The sequence below is a fragment of the Equus przewalskii genome, chromosome 1 (genome assembly GCF_037783145.1).
Source record: "Equus przewalskii isolate Varuska chromosome 1, EquPr2, whole genome shotgun sequence".
NCBI classification, from domain to species: domain Eukaryota; kingdom Metazoa; phylum Chordata; class Mammalia; order Perissodactyla; family Equidae; genus Equus; species Equus przewalskii.
The window spans coordinates 173,357,289-173,371,458 of record NC_091831.1 but is presented as its reverse complement, the minus strand read 5'-3'; the positions used below and the strand labels follow the sequence as shown (position 1 = coordinate 173,371,458).

Genomic DNA, 14,170 nt, shown 5'->3' with positions numbered 1-14,170 from the left:
AGTAACAGTCATTCACATCTTATTATCTTTTGCCCTTTCATGTTCCAAAAGCTCACTAGAGAAACAGGAATTGTGGTTGGTTGGAGGGAAAGTGAAAGGAGTCACTGGACATTTTAGAGCACATAGCTCTGATAAACATAAATGGGGGACCCCACTGGGAAGTCTCCCCAACGGTAGCAACTGTTCCTTCATGACAAAGATGAGTCAATGACTTTGACATTTTTCTCCAGATTTTTATTTCCAGAGAAAAGAACCAAACCTTTCTAGAGTTATCCCCTTTGGAAACACCACCATCTCAGTAGTTTAGACTGAAATCTCTTCATCTCCAGCCTCTCTCTGACTCCCAACAATAATCTCTAGTCCTGTTCCTTCTGCCTCCAAAATGTCTCTCCTGTCCATTGCATTTTCTCTCATCTGAGTCCCATGACGACATCTTTGCTCATCCCTTACCTCCAGGCTCTCCCTCCTCCAATCCATCCTATATACCCCTGCCAGAGTTGTCATCAGTCACCCCCTCTCCAAATACTTTAATGACTACACACACTGTATAAAACCCAAGCGCCTGAGCCTGGCAGTCAGGGGCCTCCACAGTCTGGGCACCATCTACATTACCACTCCTACTTCCTTCCCCTAATACCCAGTCCAACCTACATTCACTTTGCAAAAGGTGCCCTAGGTGCTGAGATTACTAAGGGGCAATAGGAGAGACAGACAAACCAAGTTACAGTACAGTGCGACTACAGAAGTGATAAAAACAGGCTTTCAGATCTCAACTCCTCCATGAGACCTTTACAAATGCCCCTCTGCCCGGTCAAAATCCATCTTTGCCTCCCTAGTTTTCCTGCCGCGTTTGATCGGTTCTTTCATTATAAAATATACTATACTTTATTCTATCTTTTCCATAGTAGATCATAGGCTAGTTTAGGGAGAAAAGTGATTCTTATTCATTTTCTGTCTCCCATGGGTCCAAATGTAGTAGGTACTGACTAAGTATTGTTGAGCTTTGGCTGACAGAGAAAAGTACCACAGCTAAAGCTAGTCCCAGACCCGTCCTGAGGGACTGAGAACATAGGGTCAGCAAGATGTACTGCATTGGTTCTTAAAGCATGTTCCCTAACCAGCATCATCAGCACCACACAGGAACTTGCTGGAAACGCAGGTTCTTGAGCCCCATCACACCTGATGAATCAGAACCTCTGGCGGTAGAGCCCAGCTCCACCTGTGTTTTACGCAGCCCTGCAGGTGATTCAGATGCACGCTGAAGTTCCAGAATCACTGAGGTACTACAATCTTTCCTAAAACAGCCTGATCATAATAACATCCTGGGTTGCTCGTCAAATCTACAGCTTTCCAGATCCCTCCTCTGGAGATTCTAATTCTGTAGGTTCTGAGAACTGATACACCTATCAAACACTCCAGGTGGTCCTTAGCCTCTGGGGAAGCCTGGAAATCACTGATATATGGGAAGAGCTAGTTGTTGGAATGAAGTTAAAAACCCCAGTTGTACTTTAGCCCCAGTTTGGCCAATTGGTGTGCTATGTCGGGCAGGTCACTTTTGCCTCCTAAGGCTCAGTTTCCTCATCTATAAATGGCAACAATGATTGGGTCTTTCAGGGTCTATTGCTTAGGAATAATATACGTGAAGAGCTTGAACATAGTACATGCCCAGTAAGTTGCTGATATTACAATCACTATTGTTATTATCACTGAGGGGACTGAATAAGGAAACAAGCCACCTCTCTCCTAGTGACTCAAACATCCTTCCCAGTCAACATCCGTCTCCCATGGGGCCAGAGACATAAAGTGTACTTCTTCTTGTAGGTTGCCATCAAAGAAGTTTGGAAAGCCTTTGCTCTAAGCTGTGAACACTCATAAAAAATCTCTGCACACATCTTCTGTGAGTTCCACAAAAGTGCCCATGAGCTCCACACTGAGAAGCGTGGAGAAGGGCTCTCCCTCCTTCGTGTGACTCTAACGGAGAACCTTCCCCCATCACATCTCCCCATCTATTCCTTAGAAAAGCTATCTTGCTCCTTGGGGTACAAAACCTGGGTGCAGCTTCACAGGGAAATTTTAAGAGTGCTCATGTATAAAAGTTTCACCAAAGTAATACTATTCCGGACATTTTCTTTTAGATTTTTTTTTAATTTTTCCTTTTTCTCCCCAAAGCCCCCTGGTAAATAGTTGTATATTTTTAGTTGTGGGTCCTTCTAGTCATGGCATGTGGGATGCCTCCTCAGCATGGCTTGATGAGCGGTGCCATATCCACATCCAGTATCCGAACTGGCGAAACCCTGGGCCGCTGAAGCGGAGTGCGCAAACTTAACCACTCGGCCACGGCCACAGGGCCGGCCCCCAGACATTTCTTTGAAGAGTTTGCAGCAAGCTACTAAATTGATTTCACAACCCACTTACTGGGTCACAATCCACAATTTAGAAAACAGTAACTTACAAAAACTGTTGTTTGGAAAGCGAACTCCTAAGTCTAGAAAAGACTTTAGAAGCTCATCTTCTTGAAGAAGCTAATCTACAAATAATTTTCTTTAGTATAATCTTTAAAAATCTGCAGCAGAGGTAAAGAATACTTTCAAAAATTCAGGGAACACAGTCTTGATAAAATAATAAATCTAAAGGAGAATAAGAGTATAACTATATAGAAATTTTTCTTACAAAACATGATTAGGGAGGGGGAATTTTATATTTAATCATTGTAACTCCACTGCTACATGCAAACAGTGACATCTGGTGGAATGACATTGCTTTGCTTTACAAAAAATATTCCAGCTTTCATATATTGGCAGTTATGAAATCAGACAAATTTCCAAATAATTCCTTTCTGGGTATTTCCATATAAAAATAAAAATGCACTAATCTAATATATTAGCAAACATTGCTGGTGCATACTGAAATAGTTTTTTGTCATTCCAATCTGTATTTTTTAAAATATGCTTAAGTCTTACTTAGGTATAGGGACTACTTGCTGAAAATAGATGTAATAGAAATCTAATTGAGGGTGCTACTGATTCTAGTTCTAACTCTGCCACCAACTGTGATTTGGGGTGCAAAGTTTTGCCTCAGTTTCCTCCTCCATAATGTGAGAGGGCTAGCCTAGGGGAAGGTTGAGGCCTCGTACAGCTCTAACCCACATGCTTCTGTCACACCTATCACCAGCCAGACCTCAAACAGGGATTAAGTCTTTGGCTCTTTGGCATAATGTCTTGGGTCATTGCCTGGATTATGCAGCAAGGAACAAGGCCAAGTAAGGGATGGGAGTGGGGCTAGGATTAGACTTGACCATGGAGGAATGGCACACAATGCAGGAGATGGGGATGGTGGGGGCAAGTCAGTCCCAGATACCCACCCTGCAAGGGAATGTAGACAAGAAGACAGAACATGATATTTCAAATGCAGGTGGTGGTGCACTGCACGTGGCATCAGAAAGGTCTAGCATGGGACAACGGCACATTCTAGTGGGGGCAACCAGTGATGGGGAATACAAAACCATGCAGTATTCAGCAAAAGCTTTCAATAGTTAAGTAAGTAACACCAGGAAAGTCTTCCACAGGCCCCAGGCAAGGCCCTAGACCTGGCTGAGGACTCAGAAACAGGATTTCAATTTCTAAAAGGGAACAAGCAATATAAAATAGAACCCCCACCTTAATAGAAGTAGAAACTCTGCTTCCAAAACTGGGTCACAATGGATCAAATATGAACCACCAAGGGTGAGGAAAATGTGCTTATCTCAGATTATTCAACTAGAGCTCCTCAGCTACTTCCTAGTTTAAATCAGGATTGGTTCTGAAAATAAAATGAGAATGAGTATTCAGAATAAAGCATAAAGAGAAGAAAATGAGAGGGTCCTTTACAAGGTCACGAAACAGTGGGATATAATGGAAACCACATTAAGAATCAGAGAGAGCTGGGCTGAATCCCAGCTTTTACCAGCTGTACATATATGGACTTCTGTAAGGACTACTCACTTAATCTCTGAACTGCATATTCTTCATTTGGGGAATTGGGAAGATTTTATCTACTACATAGAGTTGTTTTTAATGCTAAATTATACAATAAATGCACCTCAATGCATTTTCTACTAGGTAATTTTCTGTTTTCCTATTCAAATATCACTATTCTATTTGGAGAATTTGGATAAAATCTTTCAAAAAAAGCACACCTTATATAGTTGATTTGCAAACTATAAGTAGTAGAGATAGTAAGTCAAAACAATTACTCATGTGCCTGTCTTCCAGTTAAAAAAAATCCTTACAGGAATGTCAACTGTCAAAACAATATCTTTAATGTCATTTTTGTAAGATGTATGTATATGTAATACATGTGCATGCACAGAAGAAAAGCCTATAATAATCTTTATCATGTAGAAAAACCAATAGGAAAAGATCAGCCTCTAGTACAATAGTTTTAATAATCATGGATAAAAATCGTAGAGACAAAATGTTTGGATCTTACCCCATCCCACTCCCAACACCTTTCAGGATTCTGAATAACTAAATTAGTAATATAAACCTTCATCCTCTGGTTCTCCAACTTAAGACCTAAAAGTAGTATTATAATCCCTCCAAGATGGTCAAGAAATGCCAGGTAAATCTATTTGATATTAGCTTTGGGCAGCCAGAAATGACCTATCTTCATTCAAAGATGAGTACACAGAAAAATCCAATATGAGTTCTATGAAGAGTCTGAAAAGTATAAGAAAAATATATAGCAGTCAAAAAATAATATGAAGAACATCCTTCTGAAAAAGATTTATCATAGAAATAAAAAAATATTTTAGAAAGGATTTGCTTTGTTTTGTCAAGAAAATTTTTTAAATACTTTCATAAAACAGGTAACAAAAGTTCAGATAAGACAAAAGACTTACATTTTTCTTAAGAGATTGATAGAATTGAGAAGGAATAAGAAAAATGCCACAGTAGGATTAAAATTGCAATCAGAAGGAATTTTTAAAATTTAAACCTCAGAAGAAAAAACACACTGATGTGGAACAGAGGTTTGAGAGAGAAATATAACCAAAGAGATGATAAATGTAAGGATAGATAATGAAGATCCAACACATGGCTAATTGATATTCCTGAAGATATGCACCAATAAATAGAATGGAAACACAACTCAAAATAAAACAGAAAAAGTGATGTCGGATAAAGATACAACCAAACAAAAAAGACAGACAAATGTTGACCAATACGTCAGATTACAGGTAATAGAATAGCAAAGGAGCAAAAAAGTGAGAAAGAATACAAAATAAGATGACAAGAATAATACTAAGTACATCTGACAGGACATGAAATGACTATGGGGTGATCCACCCTGTTACCAGAAAATAAATTTCTAATAGGCTTAAAAAATATTCAAGTCTATGCAATCTACAAGGGACACAACTAAGAAAGATTAAAAATAAAAGAAACCTTTGGGGCTGGCCTGATGGCCCAGTAGTTAAGTTCATGCACCCGGCTTCAGGGACCTGGGGTTTGCAGGTTCGGATCCTCGTGGTGGACCTAGCACCACTCATCAAGCCACGCTGTGGCAGCATCCCAATAAAATAAAGGAAAATTGGCACAGATGTTAGCTCAGTGACAATCTTTCCCAAGAAAAACGGGGAGGATTGGCCACGGATGTTAACTCAGGGCCAATCTTCCTCACAAAAAATAAAGAAAGAAAGAAAGAAAAGGGCAAACGTATACCATATAAATAAAGCAAAAAGTAAGACAAAGTAGAGTTTCACTTTTTATGGATTTAATATACAATCTACAATGAAAACAGACCACAGTTAACAGTTTCTTGAATTTCTTTCCACATACAAAAAAATTTGTTTGTATATAGTCACATACTTATTTATATATTTAGTTCTACCTCCTTTTACACAGAGCTCTACTCATTCTTTACCTTGATTGCAATGCATCCCGTCATTGGATGCCCCATAAAATGCCTTCCATTGATGGACACTTGTTTCTAGTTTATAGTTATTATGCAAAGTGACACAATGGACATCCTTATGCGTTTCTCTTAGTAAATGATAGTCACCAGCACATAGATGGTATTTAAAGCCATGGTCCTGGATTAGATCACCTTGAGAGTATAAGTAGGGAGCAAAGCAGTCCCAGGACAAGCCCTGGGAACTCCAATGTTTTGAAATCAAAAGATGAGAAGACACCAGTAAGGGAGACTGAGAAGGCATAGGCTGCGAGGCAGGAAGAGAACCGACAGAGTGAGGTCCCGAAACACAAGGGTAAAAGTGTTTTAAGGAAAAGCCAGTGATCGACTGAGTTAAATGCTATCGAGAAGTCAAGATGAGGACTGTGATATTGTAAAGCAAATCTGCTCATGTCCTTCGTCCTCATAAAACCCTGTCAGTGGCTTCCCAATACACCGTGAAGAGGAATCTCTCCCCCAACCTCACACGCACGCCCTCACGTACACATTGCAGGGCACCTGTGAGATCCTACATGATGTGACTCTTGCCTCCTCTCCAGCCTCAACTGTATCACTGCTCCTGCTACTCTCTTACGCTGGACTTCTTTCCAATTCTCAGATGGGGTCCAACTGTCCGCAGGAGGGACTCTCAATCTTCAACGTGCGTACAAATCATCTGCCTTTCTAACACATTCCCAGCTGAAGCTGACATTGCTAGTCTGTGGAACATACTTTTGAGCAGCAAGAACCTAAAAAATATTTCTTTCCCCTCCTCCTCACTATCTTCCATTCATTCTTCAGGTTTCAATTTAAAGGTGAGTGCCTTAAACCGCCCCAGATAATCAGGAACTCTTCTTACATGTTTCCACAGCACCTTGCACATCTCCATATTAATCGTCACATTCACAATAATTAATTCACCACCTTTCTTCTCTGCTAGACTCCAAGTTCCCTGAGGGTAGGGATTATGTTTCTCTTGTTTGCAGATGCTTCCTGGTGCCTAATTCTACACCTGCCACATAGTAGGTACACAAAAAATATTTGTTCATTGATTTAAGTAATTATTCAGATCTGTATTTCTTGACATGGAAAGATATTTATGACATAATGAGTTTTAAAAATAGGGTTACAAAACAATACGTACATAGCATTATCTCAATTTCATTCTTTATGATTTATTTACATACTGAAAAGTCTGGAATAGTAAATTTAAGAGTATAAACAATATTATCTCTGGATGGCAAGATTTTGAGTAATTGAGGGGTTTCCATTTTTTTTTTTTTTGCATTTTTGCTGAAATAACGTAGTTTTACTATTATTTTGTAACAAAATAATACATGAAGTTAAACACTGAATTCTGACACTTAAGCTTTGGTTTTCCAATTGTTGTTGTTGTAGTTGCTGCTGTCTTAATGTATAGAACTAAAAGTCTGTCCACGTTTTTTTAAAAATGTGACTAGAAATTTCCCTCATCGTTTGAAGTCGAGTTGAGGGTTAGGTGTAAACCTATAGCTTAAGCACCGCTCACCACCAGGAAGCCAGCCATCAGGGGCATCTGACTTGAGAAGGGCAGCCAAGGTTTGTAGGCTAGTATTTTTGCCAACCCTCTCTTTATAGATGGTAGATCAACAAAATACACAAGCAGTTTTACTCAGACAAATCAGGGAAATAGAATATAAGTTCATAAATAGACTCAGTAACACACTGGAATTTAAGGTATGAAAAGCTGGCATTTCAAATTAGTGATGAAAAGAGCATTTATTGAATAAATGATACTGTGCAACTGGCTAGTCATTTAGGGGAAAAAAACAGTGCTTAATCTTCTTATTAAATTAATTACAGGTGAGTCAAAGATTTGTTCTTTTAAAAGAAAGCCATAAAGTTACCAGAAGAAAATATGAGAAAATACATTTAAATTTAAATGTAGAAAAGTCCACTCTAAGAATGACACCAAGACTAGAATACACGAAGAAAATGATTGCTAGTTTTTACCACATAAAATTAAAACTTCTGTATGGCACAAAAACACCATAAACAAAAGTGAAAAGCAAGCAACAAGGTAAAAATAAAGTCTACAATATATATTATACATAATTAAAATCTTTAATATAAAAACATCACTTATAAATCAAAAAAAAGATAAATGATGACACAGAATATGAATTGGTAATTCTCAAAAGGAGAAAAACAGATAGCCAAGAGATATCAAAAAATATGCTCAATCCTACTAGAAACGAATAAAAAATAATAACATAAAGATATTTTCCTCATAAGATTAGAAAAAAATTAAGAAGATTGACAATTAGTAGTTTGGCAAGGGTGAAAGGAAATGAACAGTGCCATAAATTGTTGATATGACCATAAGTTGATATAATTTTTATGGAGATAAATCCAGGAATATGTATCAAAATTTTTAAGCCTGAAAGTTTAATAATTCCACACCTAGGAATTTTCTTACATTGCAGCTTGGTTAAGTTAGTGAATATTATGAAATAATTTAAATGTTCACACATAACCTTGACTGAAAAGTTCCGTCTATAGAACGCCACACCTCGTTCAAAGACGTGCGTATACGAGAGATGTTCAGACGGCTGTTCACAACTTTCAGCACTAATCTAAGCATTTAAACACTTTCAATGATTTTTCTTATTTTAGAAACCCAAAATCTAAAATTCCATGCTAAGAATTCTGACTAAATGTCTATAAACTTCTCTTTACAACACAGGAATTTTAAAAGTAAAACTATGATCATATGGAATATTTGTGTAGTTCTCATCAAAACTGCCGTTTAGCAAAATAGACATAAGTTTGAGCAGTACATTGCTATTTTAAATAAACTTGAGTATGTACCCATGCTATTCTACCAAAATATCCATGGTGTTTGGCACAAATAACAATTACTATACACAGAATTAGGAAAGCATTAAACTAATAACCACAAGTATTACTATGCTTTGTAGGTAACTGTTCATTGCAGAGAAAAACCAAAAAGCTGCCAAGAAAAAGGGTATTCATTTTGTGTTTACAATTACTTTTCTTGAGAACACTTATTAGAGAAGAAAGAATTATACGTTTCTCCAAACTTGAAGGCTCAGCAGACAGATATATTTTGCAAAGGTTACGCTATGTTTAGCAAGGCAATCCTCAAGAGACGGATGCTGGGGAAGTAAATATTCAGTGCTTAAATGAACTTCTTATTTAGTACTTAGGAACAAATTGCCAAGACTTATCACCATTGAATAGAATATTTATTGACTCTCTTGGAAAAAGAAAGTGAGATCCACTTGAAGAAAAAAAAAATTTAGAATTGGAAGGAAAACCGTATTTTTTAACATTTTGCATGAATAATAGAAGCTGGGAGTCCTCAAAATGATGCGTGGCTTGCAGAGTGCTAATGGAAATGACTCAGAATAGTAGTTTCATGACTACTAGATTATGTTTGTCTTAATTTTCCACTCTCAGCTTTAGGCTTTTAAAAGACATTCCAAAGAACGTCACATGGAACTGCTATTTTCTACCACAGATACTGCAACAGTTTTGAAATTTCTAACATTCTTCATGCATAATTTTTTTCAAAAACTTAGCAAACATTGACTTGATAAATTAAAACTAAAGTCTTAGATGTATAAAGTCTTAGACGAATAACAAACCCTAAAAAAATCCTTTTGCCTAAGTGGAAAATAAACATGAAAATGACCTTCTTTTACGGATTCAAACTGAATCTCATTGTGATTACTGAACACAGGGAAATCAGATGGTTTTTTCGTTTTTTTGGTGAGGAAGATTGGCCCTGAGCTAACATCTGTAGCCAATCTTCCTCTATTTTCTGTGTGGGATGCCGCCACAGCATGGCTGGATGAGCAGTGTGTAGATCCACACCCAGGATCCAAACCCCAGCACCCTGGGCTACTGAAGCGCAGCATGGGAACTTAACCACCAGGCTACCGGGTGGATTCCAGAAACCACATGATTTTAAACCGTGAAAGAATGCAGTCAAGTATTAGAAATTTTACTAAAAGTCAAGTTTGAGGAAATGGGCTCAAAATATGCCATGAAAAGAATGGTAATTTACTAATAATTTTTGACAGCATAAGTAAATGTGATCTTTTAAAATATTATCCTCATATATCTAGAATAGTTAAAAGAAAATACTGAAAATATTTCCATTTAAATTTAACTTAATATTTAACACTTTTACTATTCTTAAAATGCGTAGTAGATGGTTTTTCAGGATTTTCACCAGCTCTGCTGAAAGGCAGGAGACTTTAGAGTATACCTTCTCGCTGGGCGGGTGATATTACCCCCAGGGGGCTGAAAATTGGTGCCTTGGGGGCAGCAATAAAAGCTTAGACTTTTTATGTAGAAAGCACAGATACAGTGCCATAAACAGATATGCAGTATATCTGGGGTATTACAATTTAATGGGGAGGGTGATTAGGAAAAAAAAAGTCTAAAAAAGACTTCCTAAAGGGGGTGATAATGAAAAAAGTTTGAGAAAAACTAAGACAGACACATCTGGATTCCAATCACTATTCAGAGATAAGAACTTGAGCAGGTATCCTAATATTATGGAGCCTAAGTTTCTTCATGAACATAATAAATAGAAATTATGACTTCTCCCTTACAGTTGAAGATTTAAATAAGAAAGATGCAAAGCTCACTTCTACATAAATGTTAGCGCCTTCCTTTTTCTCCTCTCTTTTGAGGACACTATAAATTATATACCCTCCACAAAAGAATACTCAGATTTCAAAGGAAAGTGAGACATGAGGAGAAATGGAAGAAATTCCACAGGCACTGACTTTTGTACATGATCACTGGACCCAAGTATGCCCAATGGTGGTGAAATCTAAAAGATGGGCTCCAACTCCCAAATCTGTAATTTCCTTAGTTGTATAAGCCTGGTGAAGTTGCTTGATTTTTATGAGCCTCAATTTCCACATCTGTACTCCACAGTGCTGTTCTGAAGAACAAACGAGATAATGTATGTGACACTCTTTGGAAACCATAAACCGGCAAACTAAAGTTACCTTATGACAGGGCATTGTTCCTGTTATAATGGCAGGAAATGAAGACACTGACTTGGACTGTGTCCGTCCTGGGAAGGGGTGGAAAAGGACAAAAACCGCTCCTCTTTAGTGTCCAAGAACAGAATCAAGTCTCCAAAATCTAAACCTCAAAGGCAGAACGTCTCTCACAGTTTAAGTCAAGTTTAAAACAAAATTACCAGTGGAACTCTTACCTGTCTCTTTGCTCTTCATCTGTCGAGGGATCACCTGAGAAAGAGGTTCCAAATAGCCCCAGCAGAGGACTGTGGCCTTTCTTGCTGGCTGTATGATACACTCGAGAAGCCAGGCGCAGGTCAATGGGCAGCTCCCGGGCTGGGACAGTGGCGCACAGATCGTGAAGGGTAGGAGTAGAGTAGTCTGGTGGAATTCTGCAACAGAGAAAAGAGGGCTTCTTTTAACAGTTTGGAGTCTTTAGATATAAAATACCATTTACCATTGAGAGTTGAGTTCAGGCTCTAAAAAGGAGTAGAAATGTAGGAGAATAGATTTAAAACTGTAATAATCTTTTATAACAAATTTAATATCACAATTTCAGACCACTGGCCAGATCTTCAAAGTCGTATATCCACCTGCCTGCTGAGGAGTTCAACCTACATGTCTTAGAATCAACAGGTCTAAAAGCAAACTCATTATCATTCCACCCCAAATCTCTCCTCTCCTGAGTTCTGTAACTCAGCAAGTGACCCCATATCCAGCGGTCATGCATTACTGCTCTGCTACTCTGCTCAAATGCTAATGTTCCTGAGGAAGGAGAGCAATACGGTGCATCATCCAATAACTAGCATCAGTGGAACTCTGGATCTCTCTAAGTTGATGTGGCATCTTCCTTCCCACTGTACTAGAACTTGCCTCTCTTCTGCCTTTCCAAACTGGAGAAGAGAGCATGAAGATTTGCTTTCCTAATCCCCAGTGTCACTTGCCATCCAACCAACAAAGACTAACTGAGAACCTACTATGTACCAGACTCTGGCTAGGTGATTTATACACATTTTCTCTGACTCCCACAATAAACCTACATGAGGGGTATTCTTATCGTTATTTTGGAGAGGACTTATTTTGGATATGTTGCAAAATTAGTGAGTGGCTACTAGGATCTAAACACAACACTCCCGACTTGTTTTCCTATTAATTCCTATTGTTTTCCTATTAATGCCTATTGATGACCCCTGAGGTGGAACTGGCCCTTATCCAGCACTACTCTGCCCCCACCTCCCTACTAAAGTTACACTCTTACACCAACCACATGATGACCTTCTCATCAAATCAAATCAAATCAACTTTAGATCCTGTTCTCTCTGACCTCCAACCCACAGCTGACAGTATTGATGATCCTTATTGAAATCGCTCTTTCCATGAGCTTATTTAAGTCTGCACTACTCCAGTTCTCCATTAACCTCTCAAATTCCTCATAGTTTGACTTAGTCACTGTCTTTTCCTCATCTTCCAAACTGAGTATGGCTTCCAAGGGGCGAACTTCTCTTTCCACACAGAAAAACCGTCTTCAGCGTTTCAGCTAGTTCCTCTGCGCTGAGCTGCCAAATCTCATCTCAGGTATCACTATCTCACCTAGATTCTTCATCTTCAAGATACAGAACACTGGAGCCATCTTCAACTCCTCTTTCCTTCCCCTGCATGTCCAGTGGAAAACAGAGCTTCTCGCCCTCACGGAGTTGCTCAGGTGTGCTCCTTCTCCCGCCTCACTTCCAACCCACTCCAGTCAAGGTCTTCAGCACCTCAGCCTGCACTAGCAAGGGTCTGCCACTTGGGTTGAGCACTGCACCCTGTGTGTCCTCCGTTCTTCATGACATTCCTGTAGAAATCTACCACACTGATCTTCTTTAAACACTCCTTTACCCAGCACAATGGTTCTTTGTTGCTTGCTGCATCTTCCTAACTTGCTCTCTCCTAAGTTCCTAGGCTTCTGTCATCTGGCCCTACTTCTAGCAGAGTGGTTAAGAGTGTAGAATCTGGAGTCAGACTGCCTATGTTCCAATTCTGTTTAAAATGATCACTTGGTCATCAGCAAGTCAATCTCTCCATGCCTCAGTAAGTTGGGAATAACAACATTTGTGCATCCTGGATAAAGTTGCTTTAAGAAAGAGAGGACTGAGTGAGTTTAGAACAGTTTCTTTTACATGGCAGATGTTAGGTATTATCAGTCTCCAGGAAAAATCACAGGGCCAGCAAAACCTGTCCGTTCCTTCAGTTATGAATAGAATGATGCCTATCTTTTTGTTCTTTTGTCCATGTCTAAACATCCTTCAAACAATAGCTCCAGAACAAACTTCCCTGCAAAATTTACTTCTTTTTTCTTTTTTACAAATATCTCCTTTTATACAATGTGCTATTCTTGTGCTGCCCATTCTGACCCTTTATCTAAGGGGTTAATGCAAGTCTCTACTGACTGCTCCATGTGTCTGAAGAGTAGCATTACATAAAGAGTATAGACTTCGGAGTTGGCTGAGCCTGGATCAGAATCTCAATTCTAACTCTTGCAAATTGTATCATGGCATCTCTGAAGGTCTTCTGTAAAATAAGAATAGAAATCCCTAACTCTTGCATTTGTAAGAATTGATCACAATAACAGTTCCTGGTCTGTAGGACTCTCAAGAAATGCTTGTTTTAATTTTATTACTGTTGTTACTAATTTGCTCTGCACAGCAGCTAACCAATTGCTAGGTATGATATGTACATTATTGAATCACTAATAGAGAACAGTTTATGTCATTTCCAAAACAAGACCAGGACATGAAATTTGTATGTGTTTGAGTGGGGAAAGAAAAGAGAAGTAAATCTAAAGAATCTGGAAATGCTTGAGACAGAGAACTAACTGGAGGAGTGAAAATGGGTGTCCAGAAAGCCAGCGAGCCAGGCACTCTGGATTCCTAAGAAAGGACTGAAAAAAGAGGGGAGAAAAAGGTGAGCTCTGATGTCAAGCTCACCTACATCATCATTCTGTCTGGAACAGGTCCTGGCTAGTGGAATGTACTGGAGATTACATTACAGGGGTTTTTTTTTCCTTAAAAAAAGCATTACAACTTATCTGAATTCCTATGCTCCCATCATTCTCTAATAACATAGATCTGCAAGTGACTATCCCTTGGTTATTGAGCTAAATAAGACTACATTTTCAAGAGATGGCACCCTGTGTGTGCTCAATTCCCAAGAAAATA

At 38.7% G+C, this 14,170-nt stretch overlaps 1 protein-coding gene across 1 annotated transcript in view; it reads right to left on the bottom strand.

Annotated features, from left to right (window-relative positions):
- Positions 1–14,170, bottom strand: part of TTC6 (tetratricopeptide repeat domain 6) — a 189,720-nt gene that overhangs the window by 102,791 nt on the left and 72,759 nt on the right. Inside the window, exon 6 of the mRNA XM_070629311.1 lies at positions 11,171–11,365. Within this exon, the coding sequence (XP_070485412.1) occupies positions 11,171–11,365 (195 nt within the window). The remainder of the gene's footprint in view (positions 1–11,170; positions 11,366–14,170) is intronic.